This window comes from Mobula hypostoma, chromosome 14, assembly GCF_963921235.1.
Source record: "Mobula hypostoma chromosome 14, sMobHyp1.1, whole genome shotgun sequence".
Classification (NCBI taxonomy): domain Eukaryota; kingdom Metazoa; phylum Chordata; class Chondrichthyes; order Myliobatiformes; family Myliobatidae; genus Mobula; species Mobula hypostoma.
Window position 1 is genome coordinate 54,850,641 of NC_086110.1, and position 21,388 is coordinate 54,872,028.

The 21,388-nt window shown below is 41.9% G+C and overlaps 1 protein-coding gene across 6 annotated transcripts in view; it reads left to right on the top strand.

Annotated features, from left to right (window-relative positions):
- Positions 1-4,457: 4,457 nt before the first annotated feature.
- Positions 4,458-21,388, top strand: part of si:dkey-246g23.2 (solute carrier family 66 member 2) — a 116,800-nt gene continuing 99,869 nt past the window's right edge. Inside the window, exons 1-3 of one of the 6 annotated variants that reach the window (XM_063067147.1) lie at positions 4,458-4,675; positions 12,020-12,125; positions 17,766-18,145. In XM_063067147.1, coding sequence (XP_062923217.1) covers positions 17,949-18,145 — 197 coding nt within the window. In that variant the 5' untranslated portion in view covers positions 4,458-4,675; positions 12,020-12,125; positions 17,766-17,948. Of the gene's footprint in view, positions 4,676-12,019; positions 12,126-17,208; positions 17,447-17,590; positions 17,675-17,765; positions 18,146-21,388 lie in introns of those variants that run through there. The other 5 variants (XM_063067149.1, XM_063067146.1, XM_063067148.1 and 2 more) reach the window with 5 other exon arrangements.

Sequence of the window (21,388 nt, forward strand, 5' to 3'; positions counted from 1 at the left end):
CATTTAATTCCCTCATCCAAGTCATTAATATATATTGTAAACAACTGGGGTCCCAGCACTGAGCCTTGCGGTACCCCACTAGTCACTGCCTGCCATTCTGAAAAGATCCCATTTATTCCCACTCTTTGCTTCCTGTCTGCTAACCAATTCTCTATCCACATCAATACCTTACCCCCAATACCGTGTGCTTTAAGTTTGCACACTAATCTCCTGTGTGGGACCTTGTCAACAGCCTTTTGAAAATCCAAATATACCACATCCACTGGTTCTCCCCTATCCACTCTCCTAGTTACATCCTCAAAAAATTCTATGAGATTCGTCAGACATGATATTCCTTTCACAAATCCATGCTGACTTTGTCCCATCATTTCACTGCTTTCCAAATGTGCTGTTATCACATCTTTGATAACTGACTCCAGCAGATTCCCCACCACCGATGTTAGGCTAACCGGTCTATAATTTCCCGGTTTCTCTCTCCCTCCTTTTCTAAAAAGAGGGGTTACATTAGCCACTCTCCAATCCTCAGGAACTAGTCCAGAATCTAACGAGTTTTGAAAAATTATCACTAATGCATCCACTATTTCTTGGGCTACTTCCTTAAGCACTCTGGGATGCAGACCATCTGGCCCTGGGGATGTATCTGCCTTTAATCCCTTCAATTTACCTAACACCACTTCCCTACTAACATGTATTTCGCTCAATTCCTCCATCTCACTGGACCCTCTGTCCCCTACTATTTCTGGAAGATTATTTATGTCCTCCTTAGTGAAGACAGAACCAAAGTAATTATTCAATTGGTCTGCCATGTTCTTGCTCCCCATAATCAATTCACCTGTTTCTGTCTGTAGGGGACCTACATTTGTCTTTACCAGTCTTTTCCTTTTTACATATCTATAAAAGCTTTTACAGTCAGTTTTTATGTTCCCTGCCAGTTTTCTCTCATAATCTTTTTTCCCCTTCCTAATTAAGCCCTTTGTCCTCCTCTGCTGAACTCTGAATTTCTCCCAGTCCTCAGGTGAGCCACTTTTTCTGGCTAATTTGTACGCTTCTTCTTTGGAATTGATACTATCCCTAATTTCTCTTGTCAGCCACGGGTGCACTACCTTCCTTGATTTATTCTTTTGCCAAACTGGGATGAACAATTGTTGTAGTTCATCCATGCAATCTTTAAATGCTTGCCATTGCATATCCACCGTCAATCCTTTAAGTGTCATTTGCCAGTCTATCTTAGCTAATTCACGTCTCATACCTTCAAAGTTACCCCTCTTTAAGTTCAGAACCTTTGTTTCTGAATTAACTATGTCACTCTCCATCTTAATGAAGAATTCCACCATATTATGGTCACTCTTACCCAAAGGGCCTCTCACGACAAGATTGCTAATTAACCCTTCCTCATTGCTCAAAACCCAGTCTAGAATAGCCTGCTCTCTAGTTGGTTCCTCGACATGTTGGTTCAAAAAACCATCCCGCATACATTCCAAGAAATCCTCTTCCTCAGCACCTTTACCAATTTGGTTCACCCAATCTACATGTAGATTGAAGTCACCCATTATAACTGCTGTTCCATTATTGCACACATTTCTAATTTCCTGTTTAATACCATCTCCGACCTCACTACTACTGTTAGGTGGCCTGTACACAACTCCCACTAGCGTTTTCTGCCCCTTAGTATTATGCAGCTCTACCCATATCGATTCCACATCTTCCCGGCTTATGTCCTTCCTTTCTATTGCGTTAATCTCCTCTTTAACCAGCAACGCCACCCCACCTCCTTTTCTTTCATGTCTATCCCTCCTGAATATTGAATATCCCTGAATGTTGAGCTCTCATCCTTGGTCACCCTGGAGCCATGTCTCTGTGATCCCAACTATATCATAATCATTAATAACAATTTGCACTTTCAATTCATCCGCCTTGTTACGAATGTTCCTTGCATTGACACACAAAGCCTTCAGGCGCTCTTTTACAACTCTCTTAGCCCTTATACAATTATGTTGAAAAGTGGCCCTTTTTGATGCTTTCCCTGGATTTGTCGGCCTGCCACTTTTACTTTTCTCCTTACTACTTTTTGCTTCTACCCTCACTTTACACCCCTCTGTCTCTCTGAACTGGTTCCCATCCCCCTGTTGTGAACTAACCTCCTCTCACCTAGCCTCTTTAATTTGATTCCCACCCCACAACCATTCTAGTTTAAAGTCACCTCAGTAGCCCTCGCTAATCTCCCTGCCAGGATATTGGTCCCCCTAGGATTCAAGTGTAACCCGTCCTTTTTGTACAGGTCACGCCTGCGCCAAAAGAGGTCCCAATGATCCAAAAACTTGAATCCCTGCCTCCTGCTCCAATCCCTCAGCCACGCATTTATCCTCCACCTCATCGCATTCCTACTCTCACTGTCGCGTGGCACATAACATAACATAGAAACACAAAATGAAAAGTCAGCAAGTCAGGTGGCATCCATGGAAAGAGAAACAGTGCCTGCTCTGTTGTGTGCACTTTATGCAGTCCTGGGTAGGTCTGTAGTCCAGTGTAGTTTTATGTTTTTTTTATGTAGTTCAGTGTAGGTTTTGTATTGTTCATGTAGCACCATGGTCCTGAAAAACGTCTCGTTTTTACTGTGTACTGTACCAGCAGTTATGGTCGAAATGACAATGAAAAGTGACTTGACTTGACTTGACTTAATCCCTCATAAGAACTGAGAGAGACAAAAAAAACAAGTTAATCAAGATAGCAGAGAAGACAGGATAGTGCATTGTGTAGACAATAAGAATATTGGTGCTACAGTGAAATAATGTAGACTTTAGGGAAAGGTTAACTTCCATTGCCTGCATAATATCTTCCTAATGTTCTGGCACCAGAATGTGTGGTGATACTTGTGGGCTGCCCCCAGCGAATATTTAGTCTGTGCTGGTTGTTAACACAAACTTTGCATTTCCCTGATTTAAATATGTTAAGTAAATGAATTGGAATTGAAATCTAATGTTGTAAAGTATAAATAGTGTTGGCGCGTGGCCAAGTGGTTAAGGCATTCGTCTAGCGATCTGAAGGTCGCTAGTTTGAGCCTTGGCTGAGGCAGCGTGTTGTGTCCTTGGCACTTAACCACACATTGCTCTGCCATGACACTGGTGCCAAGCTGTATGGGTCCTAATACCCTTCCCTTGGACAACATCGGTGGCGTGGAGAGGGGAGACTTGCAGCATGGGCAACTGCCGGTCCTCCATACAACATTGCCCAGGCCCGCGGCCTGGAAACCTTCCCAGGTGCAAATCTACGGTGCCACGAGACTAACGGATGCCTATGAAAAAGTATAAATATTGTTGCATTGTCTGGGATTTCTTTGTTGATTTGCAGATTTAATACTTCAGTTCAATAATATTGCCTTCAAGGAACAGTTAAGCTCCTAGATCATTGACCTGAAACATTTTTTTCTCATTACAGCCATTGGCTGCCCTACTGAATTACTTCAGACATATAAACATATATATTTTAGAAAACTACTTACTACCTGTAGTTACTCCCATTTCTCTTGTTTGGAGGCTTCTGGTATTAAATTAAAACTAATGTAGTTTTATTAAAAGTAACCATCCAGAATTGCAAAACGAAAGTCTAAAGACTTTAATGGCGCTATTAAAACGCAATCTAAAATCTTTCCCTTCTATGAAGACATAGTCATGCATTTAAAGCAGGAATTAAAAAAATGTTTCATAATAATTGAACAGAGTTTAGTTGAATTTTGCTATAACTATTCCAAAGACGGGCGCTTTCGGTTTAACTGTGCATAACTTTAATTTTGGCAAACGTTAACAATTTTTTTGATACCACTTCACAAGATAATTAAAATTCAAAAAATGGAGTTGTTCAATTTCCTCTCAGTGCATCGGAAAGATTAAATAAAAGTATTAAATTAAAAAGCTATTTTTCTCTTAAATTGATATGAAATTACTTCCGAAAAATTATCTTTCTACTGTAAACTGATATAAATGAATGTCGTAATAATTAGCTATCCCCTAAGCCGTCTTTTGTACTAATAAACTCTCAGACAATAAACCACTGCATCAGCAAAATACCGCTACCGGCCAGCATGGCCTCACCCGGGACCACGCAACCTGCTTACTATTTCGCAGAACATTTGCGAGTAGTAAAGTTTATCAAATCTGCCCGCAAAAAAGTCCACACCCCTTTAAAGTCCACCTATTGAGAAGAAGATAAAGATTTCCGTGCAGAAACAATCTCGAGGTAGGGCATGATGGTAGGTACAATGAATGATTTCCCACAGTATATAATTGTCGCTTAATTCTACACATTTTGATTACTCCGTTGCATGCATATTTGACGGTATGGATTTTGTTGCAGAATATTAAAAATCGTGTGGTGTTCGATAACAACTTGCTGATGGAGGAATCCGCTTGCAAGTTGGCGTGAACTACTCACAGTAGATTGATGCATGCGCAATTAGAATGCACCAGGATTTACAAAGCCGAAGAGCAATTCTGAACACCCGGATTTCTGCTATTTTAAACGCAGCTGTTGGGGTTGTTTCTTCTCATAACCCAAAGTATTCTGATTCCGTGATCAATGGTTCCCCAAACCACAAGGTTAACAGGATGTTTCACAGCTTTTCACAGATGACGCTGCGAAACAAAATTCGGCACCAGTCACAGACGGAGATGTTGGGCAGGTGAGTAATTTTTTAGTTGTGTCTTTAGGAAGGAAGTTGTAGTGTGGCGAATGGGTATGAGGAGGGTATTGCAGGAGTTTGACCGAGAGGCAACCGCAGGCATGGCCTTGGGAGGCGAAGCCAGTGTAATCTAATATAGCGAAGATATAAGGAGATCGCATGGGAGAAAGCAAATGGAAAGGGCGCGGGCAGGAATGTGACATTGAACTCGTTTAAGCTTCTGTTTTCTCGTGATATTCCTGTTCAAACAGGAAGTATAAATTTATCCCAAACAGCTGTGTTTATTTGCCAATTATAGAAAGCTTGGCTTTAAACATAAGGCTCCATATTAAAAATAACCCAGACCAACAACTAACAAAACCGAGAGTAGCACAGGAAATGAACACGCGTGATTCTGATCGTTTACATAGCAATTCTTCACATTTATAAATAGACAAGCGGGGGAGGAGTTTACTGAATGGGCTTCAAGTACCATTCACGCTGCGCTTTACGCCACTGCAATTCTGCATGGGCACGATTTTGCCCAATAGTTTCCATGACAGTGCTCATCGACTGAAATTTTACAGCCTTCAATTTGATAAGGAATAGAAAATATTGCAATGCAACACAGAAAGGGATCACACATTCCTTTTATTTAAATGGTGAACACTTTGTTGTTACTTTACGCATCTATAATTCACTGGAATTCATTACCACTAACGTCTGTGGAGGCTGTCACTGCGTAAACTAAGACGGAGGTTGATGGGTTCCTGATTAGTGAGGGTGTCAAAGATTACGGGCAGAAGGCAAGTGAATGGTACTGAAAGGAAAAATAAATCAGACATGCTGGGACGGTGTATTAAACTCAATGAGCCAAATGGCCTAATTCTGCTCCTGTCTTATGATCTTATAACTAGTTATCTACCAATCCGTTTGTATTTCTATCTAGAAAGAGATTTATTAACTTCCTGCTTAGCTGGCATACTCTCCATCTTGTGAGTGGAGCAGGCATCAACTTGTTGCTAATTGCCATGTAACCAGAGAAATATGTATTAGCTTTGTGAGTTTCAAAACCAGCTGATAGTCAGAAAAATTGGAGAATTCATTTCTGCGTGGAGTGGGAAGGAAAACAGAAAATACTATATAGAATCACTGAAATTTATAATGGGGGGGGTGCATGCAGTCCTTTGCAGTCAATGTTTGCAAGAAATGGAACAGATTAGGTGAGGTTCCCTCCCCAGCTGTTGGGTCAGGGCTCCTAGTTACAATTTTTCAAATATTCGTTCACTGGGTAGGTTTCAAATGCACTGTAAGGTTCTGTTTTAACCACTCTTTCCGGTTTGAGTTCTAGAACCCTGGTACTCCTTGGATGAATGAAAAATCTTCCTCAGTCCCCTCTAATCCATTTACCAATTAGCATTAACATATGTCCCTTATAGAGTCACAGATGCATAGAACACCATTGCACAGAATCTGGCCTTTTGGCCCATCTACTCTGTGCCTAACCATTAATGTTTGGGAAATTTCCCCCATTTTTCCTTTTCCAACTAATTAATGTTCAGAAAAGGGGAAATCTTGCCTGACAAATCTATAGGGATTCTTTGAGGAAATAACAAGCAGGATAGACAAAGGAAAATCAGTGGATGTTGTGTACTTGGATTTTCAGAAGACCTTTGACAAGTTGTCGCATGTGAGGGTACTTAACAAGATAAGAGTCTCGTAGGTGGTATTACAGGAAAGACATTACATAGATGGAGCATTAGCTGATTGGCATGAGGCAAAGACTGGAAATAAAGGAAGTCTTTCTGGATTGGCTGCCAGGTAACTAGTGTTGTTCCGCAGGAGTCAGTGTTGGGACTGCTTCTTTTTACATTGTATGTCAGTGATTTGGATGATGGATTTGATGTCTCTGTGGCCAAATTTGCAGATGATACACAGATAGGAGGAGGTGCATGTAGTGTTGTGGAAACAGCAAGGCTGCAGAAGGACTTCGACAGATTAGAAGAATGCAGACATCCCACCTCTCCCGGAAGTTCCGGGAGTCTCCCGCATATGAATAGTGGCTCCCTGATGCCCGCAAATTATATATAATATCACGGAAATCAATTTTTTTGAGAGCGAGTGAGAGAAAGCAAGAGAGAGCACGGGAGTGACCGCGAGAGAGAGCGTGCGCGAGAGAGAGAGCGAGAGAGAGCGAGCGAGAGAGAAAGCAAGCGGGGGCGCTTGAGAGCACGCGAGCGACCATGAGAGAGAGAGAGAGAGACAGCGCGAGCAAGAGCGCACCATGGCAGAGTATTCCAAAAAAAAACCTACGTCACCCCAGACTACACTAAAGTGTACCCCTGCCTAATAGGGGTCAAAATAATGACAGTGTTGCTCACTGCACTGTTTGCAACAGTGACTTTTCTATTACCCATGGTGGGTTAAAATGTAAAAGACATGTTGAGGTGAGTTTAACAGGTGTCATTTGTTCATTAGCATAGCTAACGTTTATATTAAACTAGCTGGCCAGCTGCTAAGGAGCTACTCTATTGCAGACATCCCACCTCTCCCGGAAGTGTACCGCAAATTGATGGTGCTACCTCCCTGAAATGAGGTTTTGCAGGGTGGGATGTCTGAGAATGGGCAATGACATGGTAGGTGGAATACAGAGTCGGGATATGAATGGTCATCACTTTAGTAGTAGGAATAAAGGCACAGACTATTTCCTAAACAGGGAGAAAATTCAAAAATTTGAGGTGGAAAGACACTTGGAATTCTTCATGCAGGACTCCCTAAAGTTTAACTTGTTTGAGTCAGTGGTGAGGAAGGTAAATGCAATGTTAGCATTAATTTCAAGAAGACTAGAATATAAAAGCATGGAAGCAATGATAAGGCTTTATAAGGCATTGGTGAGTTCTCACGTGGAGTATTGTGAGTAGTTTTGGGCCCATTGACATTGGAGATTGTTCAAAGGAAGTTCACAAAATGATTCTGGGAATGAAAGGTTTATCATATGAGGATCGTTTAATGGCTCTGGGCCTGTACTCACTGGAATTTAGAAGGACGGTGGGGGGGGGGGTGGATTCACATTGAAACCTGTCAAATGTTAGAAGGCCTAGACAGAGTGAACATGGTGAGGATGTTTCCTATAGTGGAGGGGTCTAGGACCAGAGGACACAACATCAGAATACAGGGAAGTCCATTTAGAATGAAGATTGTGAGGAATTTCATTAGCCAGAGAGTGGTTCATCTGTGGAATTCATTGCCATAGGCAGCTGTGCAGGCCAGGTCACTGGGTGTTTTTAAGATGGAGGTTGATAAATTCTTGATAAGTCAGGGTGTGAAAGGTTATGAGGAGAACGCAGGAGAACAAGCTTGAGAGTGAAATAGATCATCCATAATCAAATGGCAGAGCTGACTCAATGGGCAGAATGGCCTGAATCTGCTCGTGTCTTAATGGTGTTATTAATCCACCTATTCCCTCAACCTGCCCTCCATACCCCTCCCATCCATGTCCCTATCCAAATTTCTCTTACATATTGAAAACTGATCCCACACCTATCACTTGCACTGGCAGCTTGTCCCATACTCAACCACCCTCTGAGAGAAGAAACTCCCCCTCATGTTCCTCTTAAACATTTCACCATTCATCCTTAACCCATGACCTCTCGTTGTGGTCTCACCCAATCTCTGTAGGAAAATCTGCTTGCATTTACTCTATCTATTCACCTAATTTTCCACACCTCTATTAAATCTCCCCTCATTTTCCTACACTCTAGAAAACAAAGTCCTAACCTATTCAACTTTTCTCTATACTCAGACCCGCAAGTCCTGGCAACATCCTTCTGAATTTTCTCTGCCATCTTTCAATCTTGGTACATCCTTCCAATAGGTATGTGATCAGAACTGGATACAATACTCCAGATTAGGCCTCACCATACAAGTTAAACTTAACATCCCAACTCCTGGATTCAATATATTGATTTATGAAGGCCAATGTGCCAAAAGCTGGCGTTAAAGCCCTATCTACCTGTGACGCCACTTTTAAGGAATTATGGACTACCCCATTCACTTCTTTTGAACTCTCTCTCCCTCCGTGCAATCCAGTGATCCAGTGTTACCTAGGGATTGCAGAGCACAAAAGTCCAGATTGCCCCCCCTTGCTTCTTTTAAACTCTCTCTCCTTCAACTCAATTTGAGGTCACCTCGGGACGGCAGCATGCAAGATGTGCTGACTGTTCCAGCTTGCTTCTTTTAAACTCTCTGTCCCTTTACACACTCTGGTGTTTCCTCAGGACTGCAGCGCACAAAATGTGCCGACTGTCCCCTCAATGCAATCTGGTTTCTGCTTATGACGGTGACACAAAAAGAGAAATAAATCTTCCCTATTTACCTTACCTAGGTTTCCCATAACTTTGTTCACCTTAAAGAGATCTCCTTTTAGCCTCCTTTCTTCCAATGAAAGCAATCCAGCCTGGACATTTTCTGCTCGGATCTATAATTCCTCAGCTCAGGTAACATCCTTGCACGTCTCTTCTGCATATTTCTGCTGCAAATTCTTTTAGGAGCATTTTAAAGAGAACTATACAAAATACTCCATCCTGTACTATAAAAAGAGTTTTCTATACTTCTATCATTACCTTCCTAGTTTGCCAATAAAGCCAAATTTTCTACATGATCTCCTATCCATTTTATGTATCTGGCCCTTTACTTTTGGGGATCTGTGGACAGGCGGTTCAAGTTCCTTTTAAGTTCTTGACATCCTGTCATTTATCATGTAATCCCTCACCTTTTTTTGTTCTCCTCAAAAACATTACCACACATTTCTTAGATTGAATGCCCTTTACAACTTCTACTGTATGTTCAGCTAACTATTCCGCAGATACAGTATTCCCCTGCAGCCTAGAACCGTCTTTCTCTCCAATAACATAATTTTCTTATCATCATCAAATTTTATAATCAAGTACACTGTATTTATATCCAAATCTTAATATATATTTAGGGCTGAGTCTTTGAAACCCTACTACCATCAATCTCATGGCATTAACTCTCCCTTTGAGCCCAACTCCTAGCTTTGTTCCACTGAGCTAGTCTATAATCCAACTAACACACATCAAAGTTGCTGGTGAATGCAGCAGGCCAGGCAGCATCTCTAGGAAGAGGTACAGTTGACGTTTCAGGCCGAGAGGTCTCGGTCTCGGCCTGAAACGTCGACTGTACCTCTTCCTAGAGATGCTGCCTGGCCTGCTGCGTTCACCAGCAACTTTGATGTGTGTTGCTTGAATTTCCAGCATCTGCAGAATTCCTCATGTTTGCTATAACCCAACTACCACTTTGCCTTGGATCCCATGAGTGTTCATTGCCATATGGCCTCCAACCAATTGGTGGGAGTAGTCAAGGATATTTTCAATCTCTCACTACTATGGTCCGAAGTTCCCACCTGTTTCAAAAGGGAAAGAATTATACCAGTGCCCAAGAAGAGTAGTATGAGCTACCTTAATGACTATCATCTAGCAGCATTCACATCCACAGTAAGAAAATACTTTGAGAGGTTGGTTATGGCTAGAATCAACTCCTACCCTCAGCAAGGACCTGGACCCACTGCAATTAGCCTGTCACCATAATAGGTCTATGGTAGATGCAATTTCAGTGGCTCTTCAAATGGCCCTAGATCACTTGGACAATACAAACACCTAGGTCAGGATGCTGTTCATTGACTATATCTCAGCATTTAATACCATCATTCCTACAGTCCTGATCTGATCGATAAGCTACAGAACCTGGAACTCTGTGCTCTGTAATTGGATCCTCGACTTACTAACTGGAAGACAGCAACTCTGTGTGGCTTGGTAATAATATCTCTTCCTCACTGATAGTCAACACTGGCGCACCTCAGGGATGTGTGCTTAGCCCACTGCTCTGCTCTCTCTATACCCGTGACTATGTGGCTAGGTTTGGCTCAAATGGCATCTATAAATTTGCTGATGATATAACCATTATTGGTAGAATCTCAGATGGGGATGAGAGGGCGTACAAGAGCGAGGTATGCCAACTAGCGGAGTTGTGTCGCAGCAACAACCTTGCACTCAATCTCAGTGAGGCTAAAGAGCTGATTATGGACTTCAGGAAGGGTAAGACAAGGGAACATAAACTAATCTTAATACAGGGATCAGAAGTGGAGAGAGTAGACAGTTTCATGTTCCTAGCTGTCAACATTTCTGAGGATCTAATCTGGTCCCAACCTATCGATGCAGCTATAAATAAGGCAAGGCAGTGGCTATATTTCATTAGGAGTTTGAGGAGATTTGGTTTGTCACATAAAACACTCAAAAACTTCTACAGATGTACCGTGGAGAGCATTCGTACGGGCTGCATCACTGTCTGGTATGTGTGGTGGGGGGGGGGGGCCACTGCACAGAATGGAAAGAAGCTACTGAATGTTGTTAAATTAGTCAGTTCCATCATAGGTACTAATCTCCGTAGTATCCAAAACATCTTCAAGGAGCGTCCATCATTAAGGAATCCCATCACCCAGGACATGCCCCCTCTCATTGTTACCATCAGGAAGGAGGTACAGAAGCCTGAAAGCACACAATCAGCAATTCAGGAACCGCTTCTTCCCCTCTGCCATCTGATTTCTAAATGGACATTGAACCCATGAACACTACCTTAGTTTTCTTTATATTATTTCTATTTTTGCACTATTTTAATTAAACTTTCTAATATATATATATTTATTGTAACTGGCTTACTTATTTTTTTCTATGCTATCATGTATTGTACAGCTGCTGATAAATTTACAAATTTCACAACATATGCTGATGATAGTAAAACTGATTCTGATCATTATCCGTCACTTTGTTCTAAAATCCATACAGAATACCTCAAACACACTGTCCTAATTAGGAATTCTTGTTACCTCCTCTAAATATTCATTCATTTGTCAGACCATTAACAAATTCAAGCTGATTGTCCCTGAATAATCTCTGGCACGCTAAATGCTGATTAATACCGTGCTTCAGAATTAGTTCCAATCAATACCCACTACTTATTTTCAGCCAACTAGTTTTAGTTGTGTAATTTTGCAAAGTTACCTGGGTACACTCAAATGTTAAAGTAGGTATTCATAGTAATTGAAACTGTAGTTAATTGTTTATTACTATCTCTATGTTCAAAACATATAACACATCACTGTTCTGTGAGTGTTGAGAGAGAAGAAACAGATTCTGCAGAAGATCTGCTTTTGTTGAAAAAATACCTTTTACATCTACACTGGGTTTAGTCACCACAGTCACAGTTCTTGGTGATTTGTAGCTGTTTATTGACATCACAATAACACAATTAGAAATGGTGACCTATGATTTGTTTGGGTTTACTTTGTAGATGAACAGCATGATAGACAATCAGCCAGGCCGTTGCTGCCATCAGGCTAGGTTGAACCACAGCCAAGATTCCTGTTTCAACTGCTGTCATCAGGTCATCCACATAGGTAAAGCTCCAAATACTTGGATAGATTTGATGGGCAATTTGTGTGTAAAAATTAAAGAACAGCGATGTCAATACACTTCCCTGCGGTAGGTTATAGCACTATAATTGTCAGCTGCTGCATTCTCCTCCATGTTCAATACTAAAGCAATTGTTTTCCATAAATAATTGGATTATAAAAACCAGCTGATTGTCTTCCATTATGTTGGAGGTCTTCCAAAGCAATGTTCAATGCTGCCAATGAGTCAATGTATGCATCACCAATAACAAGATTCTTCTTGAAGTCAGTTATGATGCATTGTATAAGATGGTGCACAAGTTGTCTGGTTTATAAGGTTATGAGTTGCTTTTTGCAATGGCTAAGAACGATAGCATTGGACAACAGGAAATTAGGAGCAGATGAAAACCTCTTAGCTTCTCAAGCCTGCCCTGCCATTCAATATGATCATGACTGATCTGCCTCGACCCTCAACTCCTCTTCCATGCTAGCTGTAAATAGCTATCAATCTCTCAATCTTTCAAAAATATTTACACCTCAGGATCTTATAAATTTCAACATAATCACCCCTCATACTAGAAAATTCTAAAAATAGATTTAATTTGTCTAGTCACTTTTGATAGGATAAATGCCAGGAATTTGCCCAGTAAATCTCTTTTTGACTACTTTCAATGTCAGTGTATCCTTTCTTGAAAAAGGGAACCAAAATTGTGCACACACTCGAGATGTTACCTCACTCACAGTATTTTCTATCTTCTAAACTCCAAGCCCCTTTCAAAACATGTTCAATAATGGTGAATCAGACTACAGGAAGGAGATAGAGAGCTTAGTGACATGGTGTCATGACAACAACTTTTCTCGCAATGTCAACAAAAGAGCTGGTTATTTCACTTCAGGAAAAGGGGCAGTGTGCAAGCAAAACACACAAAATGCCAGAGGAGCTCAGCAGGCCAGGCAGCATCTGTGGAAAAGAGTACAGTTGACATTTCAGGCTGAGACCATTCGGCAAGACGAGCAATATGCATGCTCTTGTCTACATCGACGGTATTGAGGTTGAGAGGGTTGAGAGCTTCAGGTTCTGAGGAGTGAACGTCACCAATGGCCTATCCCGGTCCAACCACCACCAAGAAAGCCCACCAGCACCTCTACTTCCTCAGGAGGAAGAAGGTACTTGGTATGTTCCTGCAGACCCTTTTATTTTTTATGATGCACTATAGAAAGTATTCTATCTGGATGCATAATGGCTTAGCATGGCATTTCTCAGAACGTGACCGTAAGAAACTGCAGAGAGTTGTGGACGACGCTCAGCGCATCACAGAAACCAGCCTCCCCTCTATGGAATCTGTCTGTACTTCTTGCTCCCTCAGTAAAGCAGCAGGCATAATCAATGACCCCACCCACTCTGGGCATTCTCCCCTCTTACCCCCACCTCCCATCAGGCAGAAGATACAAAAGCCTGAAAACACATACTACCTTGCTCAAAGACAGCTTCTATGCCACTATTATCGAACTCTTGAATGGACCTCTTGTACAATAAAATATACACTTTGACTTCACAATCTACCTCATTATGATCTTGCAATTTATTATTTACCTGCACTGCACTTCCTCTGTCTGTTTTAAATTTTATCCTGCATCGTTAATTGTTTTACCTTGTTCTACCCCAGCGTTCTGTGTAATGATTTGATATGTATGAATAACATGCAAGTCAAGCTTTTCACTGCATCTTGGTACATGTGACAATAAGAAACCAAAAAAAAAACAAAGGCCTAAACACCATTTGCCTTTCTAAACTCCTGCTGCATTTGTCTTAATTTTTTTTTTAATTCTTGTAAGTTTTTATAGAATAGTCATAAAGCAACATACTCCTTGTTAATCTGCAACTGGTTTTGAAATGTTTATCCTCATTTATGAACCCCCCTATAAACACAAGAGATTCTGAAAATGCTGGAAGTTCAGAGTAACACACACAAAACGCTATAGGAACTCAGCAGGTCAGGCAGCATCTATGGAATTGAATAAACAGTCAATGTTTCTGGCTGAGGCCCTTCATTAGGACTGGAAAGGAAAAGGGAAATAAACCAGAATAAGAATGTAGGGGGAATGAAAAGAGGAGGGACATCAGAGGGAGGTGGCAGGTAGGTGCAAAGAAGATAAGGAGTAACAGGGAAGTCAGAATGGGGAATGGAAAATGAGTGAGGAGGACTGACCTCCTCCTGCCGTATAACTGAGACACGTGCTCTTCTAATTCATGAATTCTGCTCATCCCCAAATTCCATCCTTTTACTGTTTGTGGCCACTCATAGTCTTCAGCTGCCAAGAACACAAACCCTTCTCAATCATCCCAATAAGACATTTCCTTTTTTCCCTACCTCTGACTTATCTGTCTGACCATCTCCTTCTGTGTTCTGTTCTTCAGTGGTCAACCACAGCCCTGTGAAGCCCCTTTAGATATTTTGAAAATGTTAATGGAAGTTTGGGTGGTGGGCTGGAGATAAGTCTCTACCAAATGAGGTGTAAGGCACCCCTTCACTCTGCTAGCCTACAGGTCACCCTTGGGCAAGGTGTAGAACCTGCTTAGCCCTCCCACCTCCCAAACTGTGTCCATGAAGCCATGGGAGCAGGTAATGGATGGTCGTATGAGCAGTTGATGCATTTCTCAGGTCCTGGATATGCAACCACTGATGCCAGGCAGACAATCTGTGAAGAGTATCGATAATGGTTGGGGTCACCCTGTATTGTAAAGACACTGCCCAGAAGAAGGTAATGCTGATGATGATGATTGGAAGTTGATGTTGAATGCATTTCCGCATGTCCCTAAGAAATCATGTAAATAATGTGATATTGCATGAGATTGGTAGCGGTGCTGGTTGGGCAGCAGTCCAGTGATGCAGGTTCAAATCCGTGTTGTGTGTGTGAGATTTGCATTTCCTCCTCAGGTGCTCTGGTTTCTTCCCACATCCCAAAGAATAAAGGTTGTTCGCTTAACTGGTTACTGTTCCATTGCTTTGTTTGGTTATACAGCATGTGTACAAGCAGGTGACAATACACTTAACTACTGTACAAATGCACTTATGCTAACACCATCTAGAAAACAAGGGCACTTATGTCAGAATGCTGCTTCAGGATTTCATTTTGGCATTCAACACTATTAACCCACAGACCTTGGTGAACAAACTCCTAGTTATTGGTGTAAGTACACCACTGGGTGTTGGGACTTCCAAACCAAACAGACCTCAGATAGTCAGCATGCTCAACTGCTGCTCCTACCCCCAGCAGTAGGAGTGCCCCTCAGGGTTGTGTGCCGAGCCCTTTGTTGTGCACTCTGTTCACACATGAATGCATGGACAAACACCCGAGTAATCACATTGTTTGGTTCACTAATGGCACAACAGTGGTGGGGCTCATCAGCAACGACAATGAGACGGCCTGCAAAGAAGAGGTGGTGCCAGGCAAATAAACTCTTCTTCAATGTCAGCAAGACAAAGGAGGTGGTTATCGAATTCAGGAGAACTTGCACCACACACACCCTTCTTTATATCGGCAGCACAACAATGGAAACTGCAAGCAGTTTCAAATTCCTAGGAGTGCACATCTCACGCAACCTCTCATGGTCCCAGAACACATCCTACACAAAGCTCACTAATGCCTCTACCTTCTGAGGAGAGCTGGACTATGTACATCTATACTCATGTCATCCTACAGATATGCAGTAGAGAGCATCCTAACAAGTTACATCACTGCATGGTACAGAAACTCCACTGCAGTGGACAGGAAGGCTCTATAACAAGTGGTCAAAACTGCCCAACGTATTACTCGCACAAGCCGACCCATCTTCAAGGAACGTGACAGAAACATCATGAAGGGTTTCACCCACATCACTTATGGACTGTGTGTCCCACTCCCATCAGGGAGGAGCCTATGTAGCATCCACACCCGGACCACTAGACTCAAAAACAGTTATCTTCCCCAAGCAGTAAGGCTGATCAAAACCCCCACCCACTAACTCACCCCAACCATCACTGCTTTATTATTTCCAGTCAGTCATCTATGTATGACACTCCTGTACCTAGTGTCACTTTATGGACATACAATCAGTCCATGTATATAAGCTATAGACTCATAGAAAAGTACAGCACAGAAACAGGTTCTTTAGCCCATCTGGTCTGTGCCAAAATAATTAATCTGCTAAGTCCCATCGACCTGCACTGGGACCATAGCCCTCCATACCCCTACCATCCACGGACCTATCCAAACTTCTCTTAAACGTTAAAAATCGAGTTTTCATGCACCAATTGCACTGGCAGCTCATTCCACACTCTCACAACCCTCCGAATGAAGAAATTTCCCCTCATGTTCCCTTAAAACTTTTCACCTTTTAGCCTTAACCCATGACCTCTGCTTGTTGCCCTCCCCCACCTCAGTGGAAAAAGCCTGCTTGCATTTTCCCTATCTATACCCCTCCTAACTTCGTATACTTCCATCAAATATCCCCTTATGTAGTTGTATTTATTGTGCTTTAAGTTATTGTGTTCTTTATCTTCTCGCGTTTTTTCTTGTGCAGCGGCAGATCCAGAGTAACAATTATTTCGTTCTCCTTTACACTTATGTACTAGAAATGACACTAAACAATCTTGAATCTATTATCCCTGATATAAAGGTGGCTGGTAGGAGAATCAGGACGCTGTTAATAGCAATACGTGTGTAGGAGATACGAAGGTGAATAAGAGGGGAATGGGATTGGGAGGATGATTCTAAGAGTCAACCTGGACCTGATGGGCCAAATGTCGTTCTACGTCATAAAGAAGTATGAATATGAAACTTTCTGTGTGCGTTTTGAGAGAATGTTTATGCACAGGGAGTGACTGAGTTGAACAGTTCAGACAGGCTAGATAAGCACATTAAGCAACAACAGAACCAGTTACTCTGCCAAATCAGGTAGGCGGATGAGGCTGCTGTCGAGCAGAAGCGCAAACATGTCAAACGGGCTATTCCTGTGGCCGTGTGTTAGTGAAAATATAAACAACGTGACGCCAGTATGCCCAACAGCGCGCTTGACAGTATGTATGTCGATCAAAACATACCTAAATGGAGAGATGAGGACAGAGTGAGAACGCCCTCACACAGTCTGCTGTGAATTTCCGCGTATTGAGCTGTAACAAAGACTGGGCAGCAGATGTGACAGGTTTGCAGTAACAGCAGACATTGACCTCGTGGAGATGGGTATGCGTCCTGCCAGCAATATTCTATTACCATTCTGCAGGAAGTGCGTTCTTTGCACGGTTTGTGGCTGAAATAATTTCCGGGATACATCCCAGCAGAGTAAGGTTAGCTTGGTATACATCTTAGTATTTGTTCTTATGTTGTTAAGAGGGCTCCGATGTGTACTTAATGTAAGGCGGAGCCTTCTGCAGGCAACCCATCCGCCTGCCAACCAGACGTTACGTCGGACTTTGCAAATCCATTTTAATGTTTAACTGTAAAGCAAAAACCATCTCAGTTCCCACTAATGAACTCGACAATGCTCGCATAGGGAGGCTGGGGGTGGTGGGAAGGTAACTTAGTTTGAACTAACTCCAATGAGAAACAAGATGCAGAAAAAAAACACGAACAAATTAATGTAATTCCTGTTTTCTTAATCATCAGGAAGCAGCATCGAAACTTCCTGGTACAGAGGAGAGAGTTTCAGAAAACGCCCGTGACTTTATGCGAGTATCCTGTCTGATCATGATGACCTGTACTTGTGCCCAACTCTGTGTTTGACAAACACTAAATACCAGCAGTTTGGCATTGGCTGCATTTGGATTCAAATTTCTTTCGAGTGTGCCAATGGCTGATGAAGAGACCCAGAGCTATTTCGTCTGGTCTTTCCTGTCCTGGGTCGCGACCTTCTTCATGGTGTTCGGGGGCGCGGCTCCTTACATCCCGCAATACCGCGAGATCCAAAAAAGTGGCAATACCGAGGGCTTCTCCACACATGTGTGCCTGGTGCTGCTGGTAGCGAATATTCTCCGCCTCTTCTTCTGGTGAGTGCCTACTTAATTCGCCTTCACTTATTCCTAGCTCCTGTTTTCATGTATAGTACAGGACGTGCTTTCTCTTCTCATCGCCACTCTGATCCTACTGGAGTTCTTCAAATTCAATGCTAGCAACTCGTATGGAGTGACTGTTGAGTCGTCATAATGGGCGAGCAAGATTGATCACAAAATAATTTCAGATCAGGAAAGTCTTTTGGACCATTTTAATCTTTAACACAAGAACACAAGGAGAAAGAAAGAAACAAGAGTAGCCCACTCAACCCTACATTCATTATGACCATGGCTGATCAACCCAGATATCGGAGGAACTCAGCAGGTCAGGCAGCGTCTGTAGAGAGAAATGAACAGTTGCCATTTTGGGTTAAGACTTTTCATCTGGGTACTCTGATATTCTGAGTTTCTTCAACAGTTTGATTTCTTTTGGTCCTATATCAGCAGTTGCTTGTGTCTCAGCCCCAGATGTCAACCCTTTCTCTGTGTCAGAACAAAAGTAAGCCCTAATAAAAAAAACCAAAAGCATTGCAGATGCAGAAATCTGTGAAAATAATGTGCTGAAAATACTCAGCAGATGAGGCATCATCTCTGTAGAGGGAAATGGTTGATGGGCTGAATGGTCATGGTTACCATTAGTGATGCTTGTGTGCACCTTGAAATACATGTTGGAGACCTATTTTTGATTTGATGATGGTACACAATCTTCTTTGTTCTTAGATAGTTCCTCATGATTAAGATATATTTGACCCTCTTCCGCCATTACGAGGAATAAAAGACTGTGTATGCATTTACTTTTAAGGCGAATGGCTGTTGCTTACATTACCACAGGACCTTGAAAGTTGACATGGTCCAAAGGTAAGGAGGTCCTGTGGTAATGTAAGCAACAGCCATTCACCTTAAAAGTAAATGCATACACAATCTTTTATTCCTTGTAATGGGGGAAGAGGGTCAAATATATCTTAATCATGAGGAACTATCTAAGAACAAAGAAGATTTTGTACCATCATCAAATCAAAAATACATCTCCAACATCTGCACCCGCACACACATGTGATATTATCCATGCTATCTTAAAAGTACATTTATTATCGGGTACATATATGTTACCATATACTAACTTGAGATTCACTTTCTTGCAGGCATTTCCAGAAAAAAAGTATTATAATAGAATTTATGAAAAGTGATTACTTAAACAAAGACTGAAAACCAATGTGCAAAAGAAGACGAAATGTGCAAATGAACAAAATACTGAGAACATGAGTTGTAAAGAGCCCTTGAATATCTGTAGGTTTTAGAATCAGTTCAGAGTAGTGATTGCTCTCAACTCCTTTTTTCTAAAATTATCTGACCTTTGAGTTCTCCCACTGCTTTATGCATTCAGACAAAATATCATTGTCTTACGCTCAACATTTAAAATAATACCAAGCTTTGACTTTGCGTACTCTTTCCAAGGCTTAATTTCATGAGTCACTTACAGTGGCTGAAAAATATACTGACATAGATCTATTTGCACATATTTGCTTCATAGAATTAACATAATCAGGCTCCTCTACTTACCTTGCGACATAATTTAATACCTTACATGTGATAGAGTCATATCTCGGTTGGTTTACTTCAAAGTCAAAGATGTCAAATTCTTGCATATTTTCCCCACAATTTATATTTCCTTTTGTTCATGGAATTAAGCATCTTAAACTCTTCATACAAAACAGAGATCAATATTTATAATCAAGATTTATGAAGTCATTCAGCACGGAAACCCACCAAGTTCACTCCTACCAGAAAGCAGTCATTTACATTAATGGTATACAAAACTATTTAATTCTTCCCACATTTCCATCACTCCCAGGCACCCACACACAGCGGGTATTTACACTGGCCAACTAATCTGCCGAAATACATATCCTGGTCATATGAGAAGGCATGGTAACACTTAGAGAAAACACCCATGGTCACAGGGAGAATGGGGAAAGCACACACACCACGCCAGAGATTAGAACATAGAACAATATAGTACAATACAAATCATTCGACCCACAATGTTGTGTCAAGCTTTTAACTTACTCCAAGGTCATTCTGACTCTTCCCTCCCACGTAGCCCTGTATTTGTCTTTCATCCCTGTGCCTACCTGAGAGTTTCTTAAATATCCTTAATGTGTCTGCATCTATCACCAACCATGTCAGTGCATTCCATGCACTTAGCACTCTTTGTGTAAAAAAAACGTACGTCTAATAACCCTCTATACTGCAATCACCTTAAAATTATGCCTTCTTGCATTAGTCATTGTTATCCTGGTTAAAAAGCACTGACTGTTCACTCTATCAATGCCTTTTATCTATACACCTCTATTGTCACCCCTGATCCTCCTTTGCTCCAAGAGACAAGCCCTGGCCCAGTCAACTTTTCCACATAAGACATGTTCTCTAATCCAGGCAGCATCCTCACAAATCTCCTCTGCATGCTCTGTAAAGCTTCCACATTCTTCCTATAATGAGGCGATCACAACTGAACACAATACTCCAAGTAACACACATCAAAGTTGCTGGTGAACGCAGCAGGCCAAGCAGCATCTATAGGAAGAGGCGCAGTCGACGTTTCAGGCCGAGACCCTTCGTCAGGACTAACTGAAGGAAGAGTGAGTAAGGGATTTCTTCCTTCAATTAGTCCTGACGAAGGGTCTCGGCCTGAAACGTCGACTGCGCCTCTTCCTATAGATGCTGCTTGGCCTGCTGCGTTCACCAGCAACTTTGATATGTGTTGCTTGAATTTCCAGCATCTGCAGAATTCCTGTTGTTTGCGTTTAAAAACAATACTCCAAGTGTGGTCTATGCAGAGTTTTATAGAGCTGCAGTATTACTTCATGGCTCTTGAACTCAATCCCCAGACACATGCCTCCTTAATTTCTGCGGCAACTTTGAGGGATCCGTGGACATGGACCCCAAGATCCTTGTGTTCCTCGACACTACGAAGAATCCTGCCATTAGCCCAGTGCTCTGCATTCAAGTTTGACCTTTCAGAGTGCATTGCTTCACACTTTTCCAGATTAAACCATCTGCCACTTCTCAGCACAACTCTGCATCCCATCAATATACTGCTGTAAACTACGACAACACCACCAATTTAGGTCGGTGGAGTTGTGAGATCACAGCTCAACATGCCAACATCATTGTGCCACCCAAATGCTGGAAAATGGCACTGAGATGGAGAGTCAAGTTTAACAGACAGGACAGCTCACT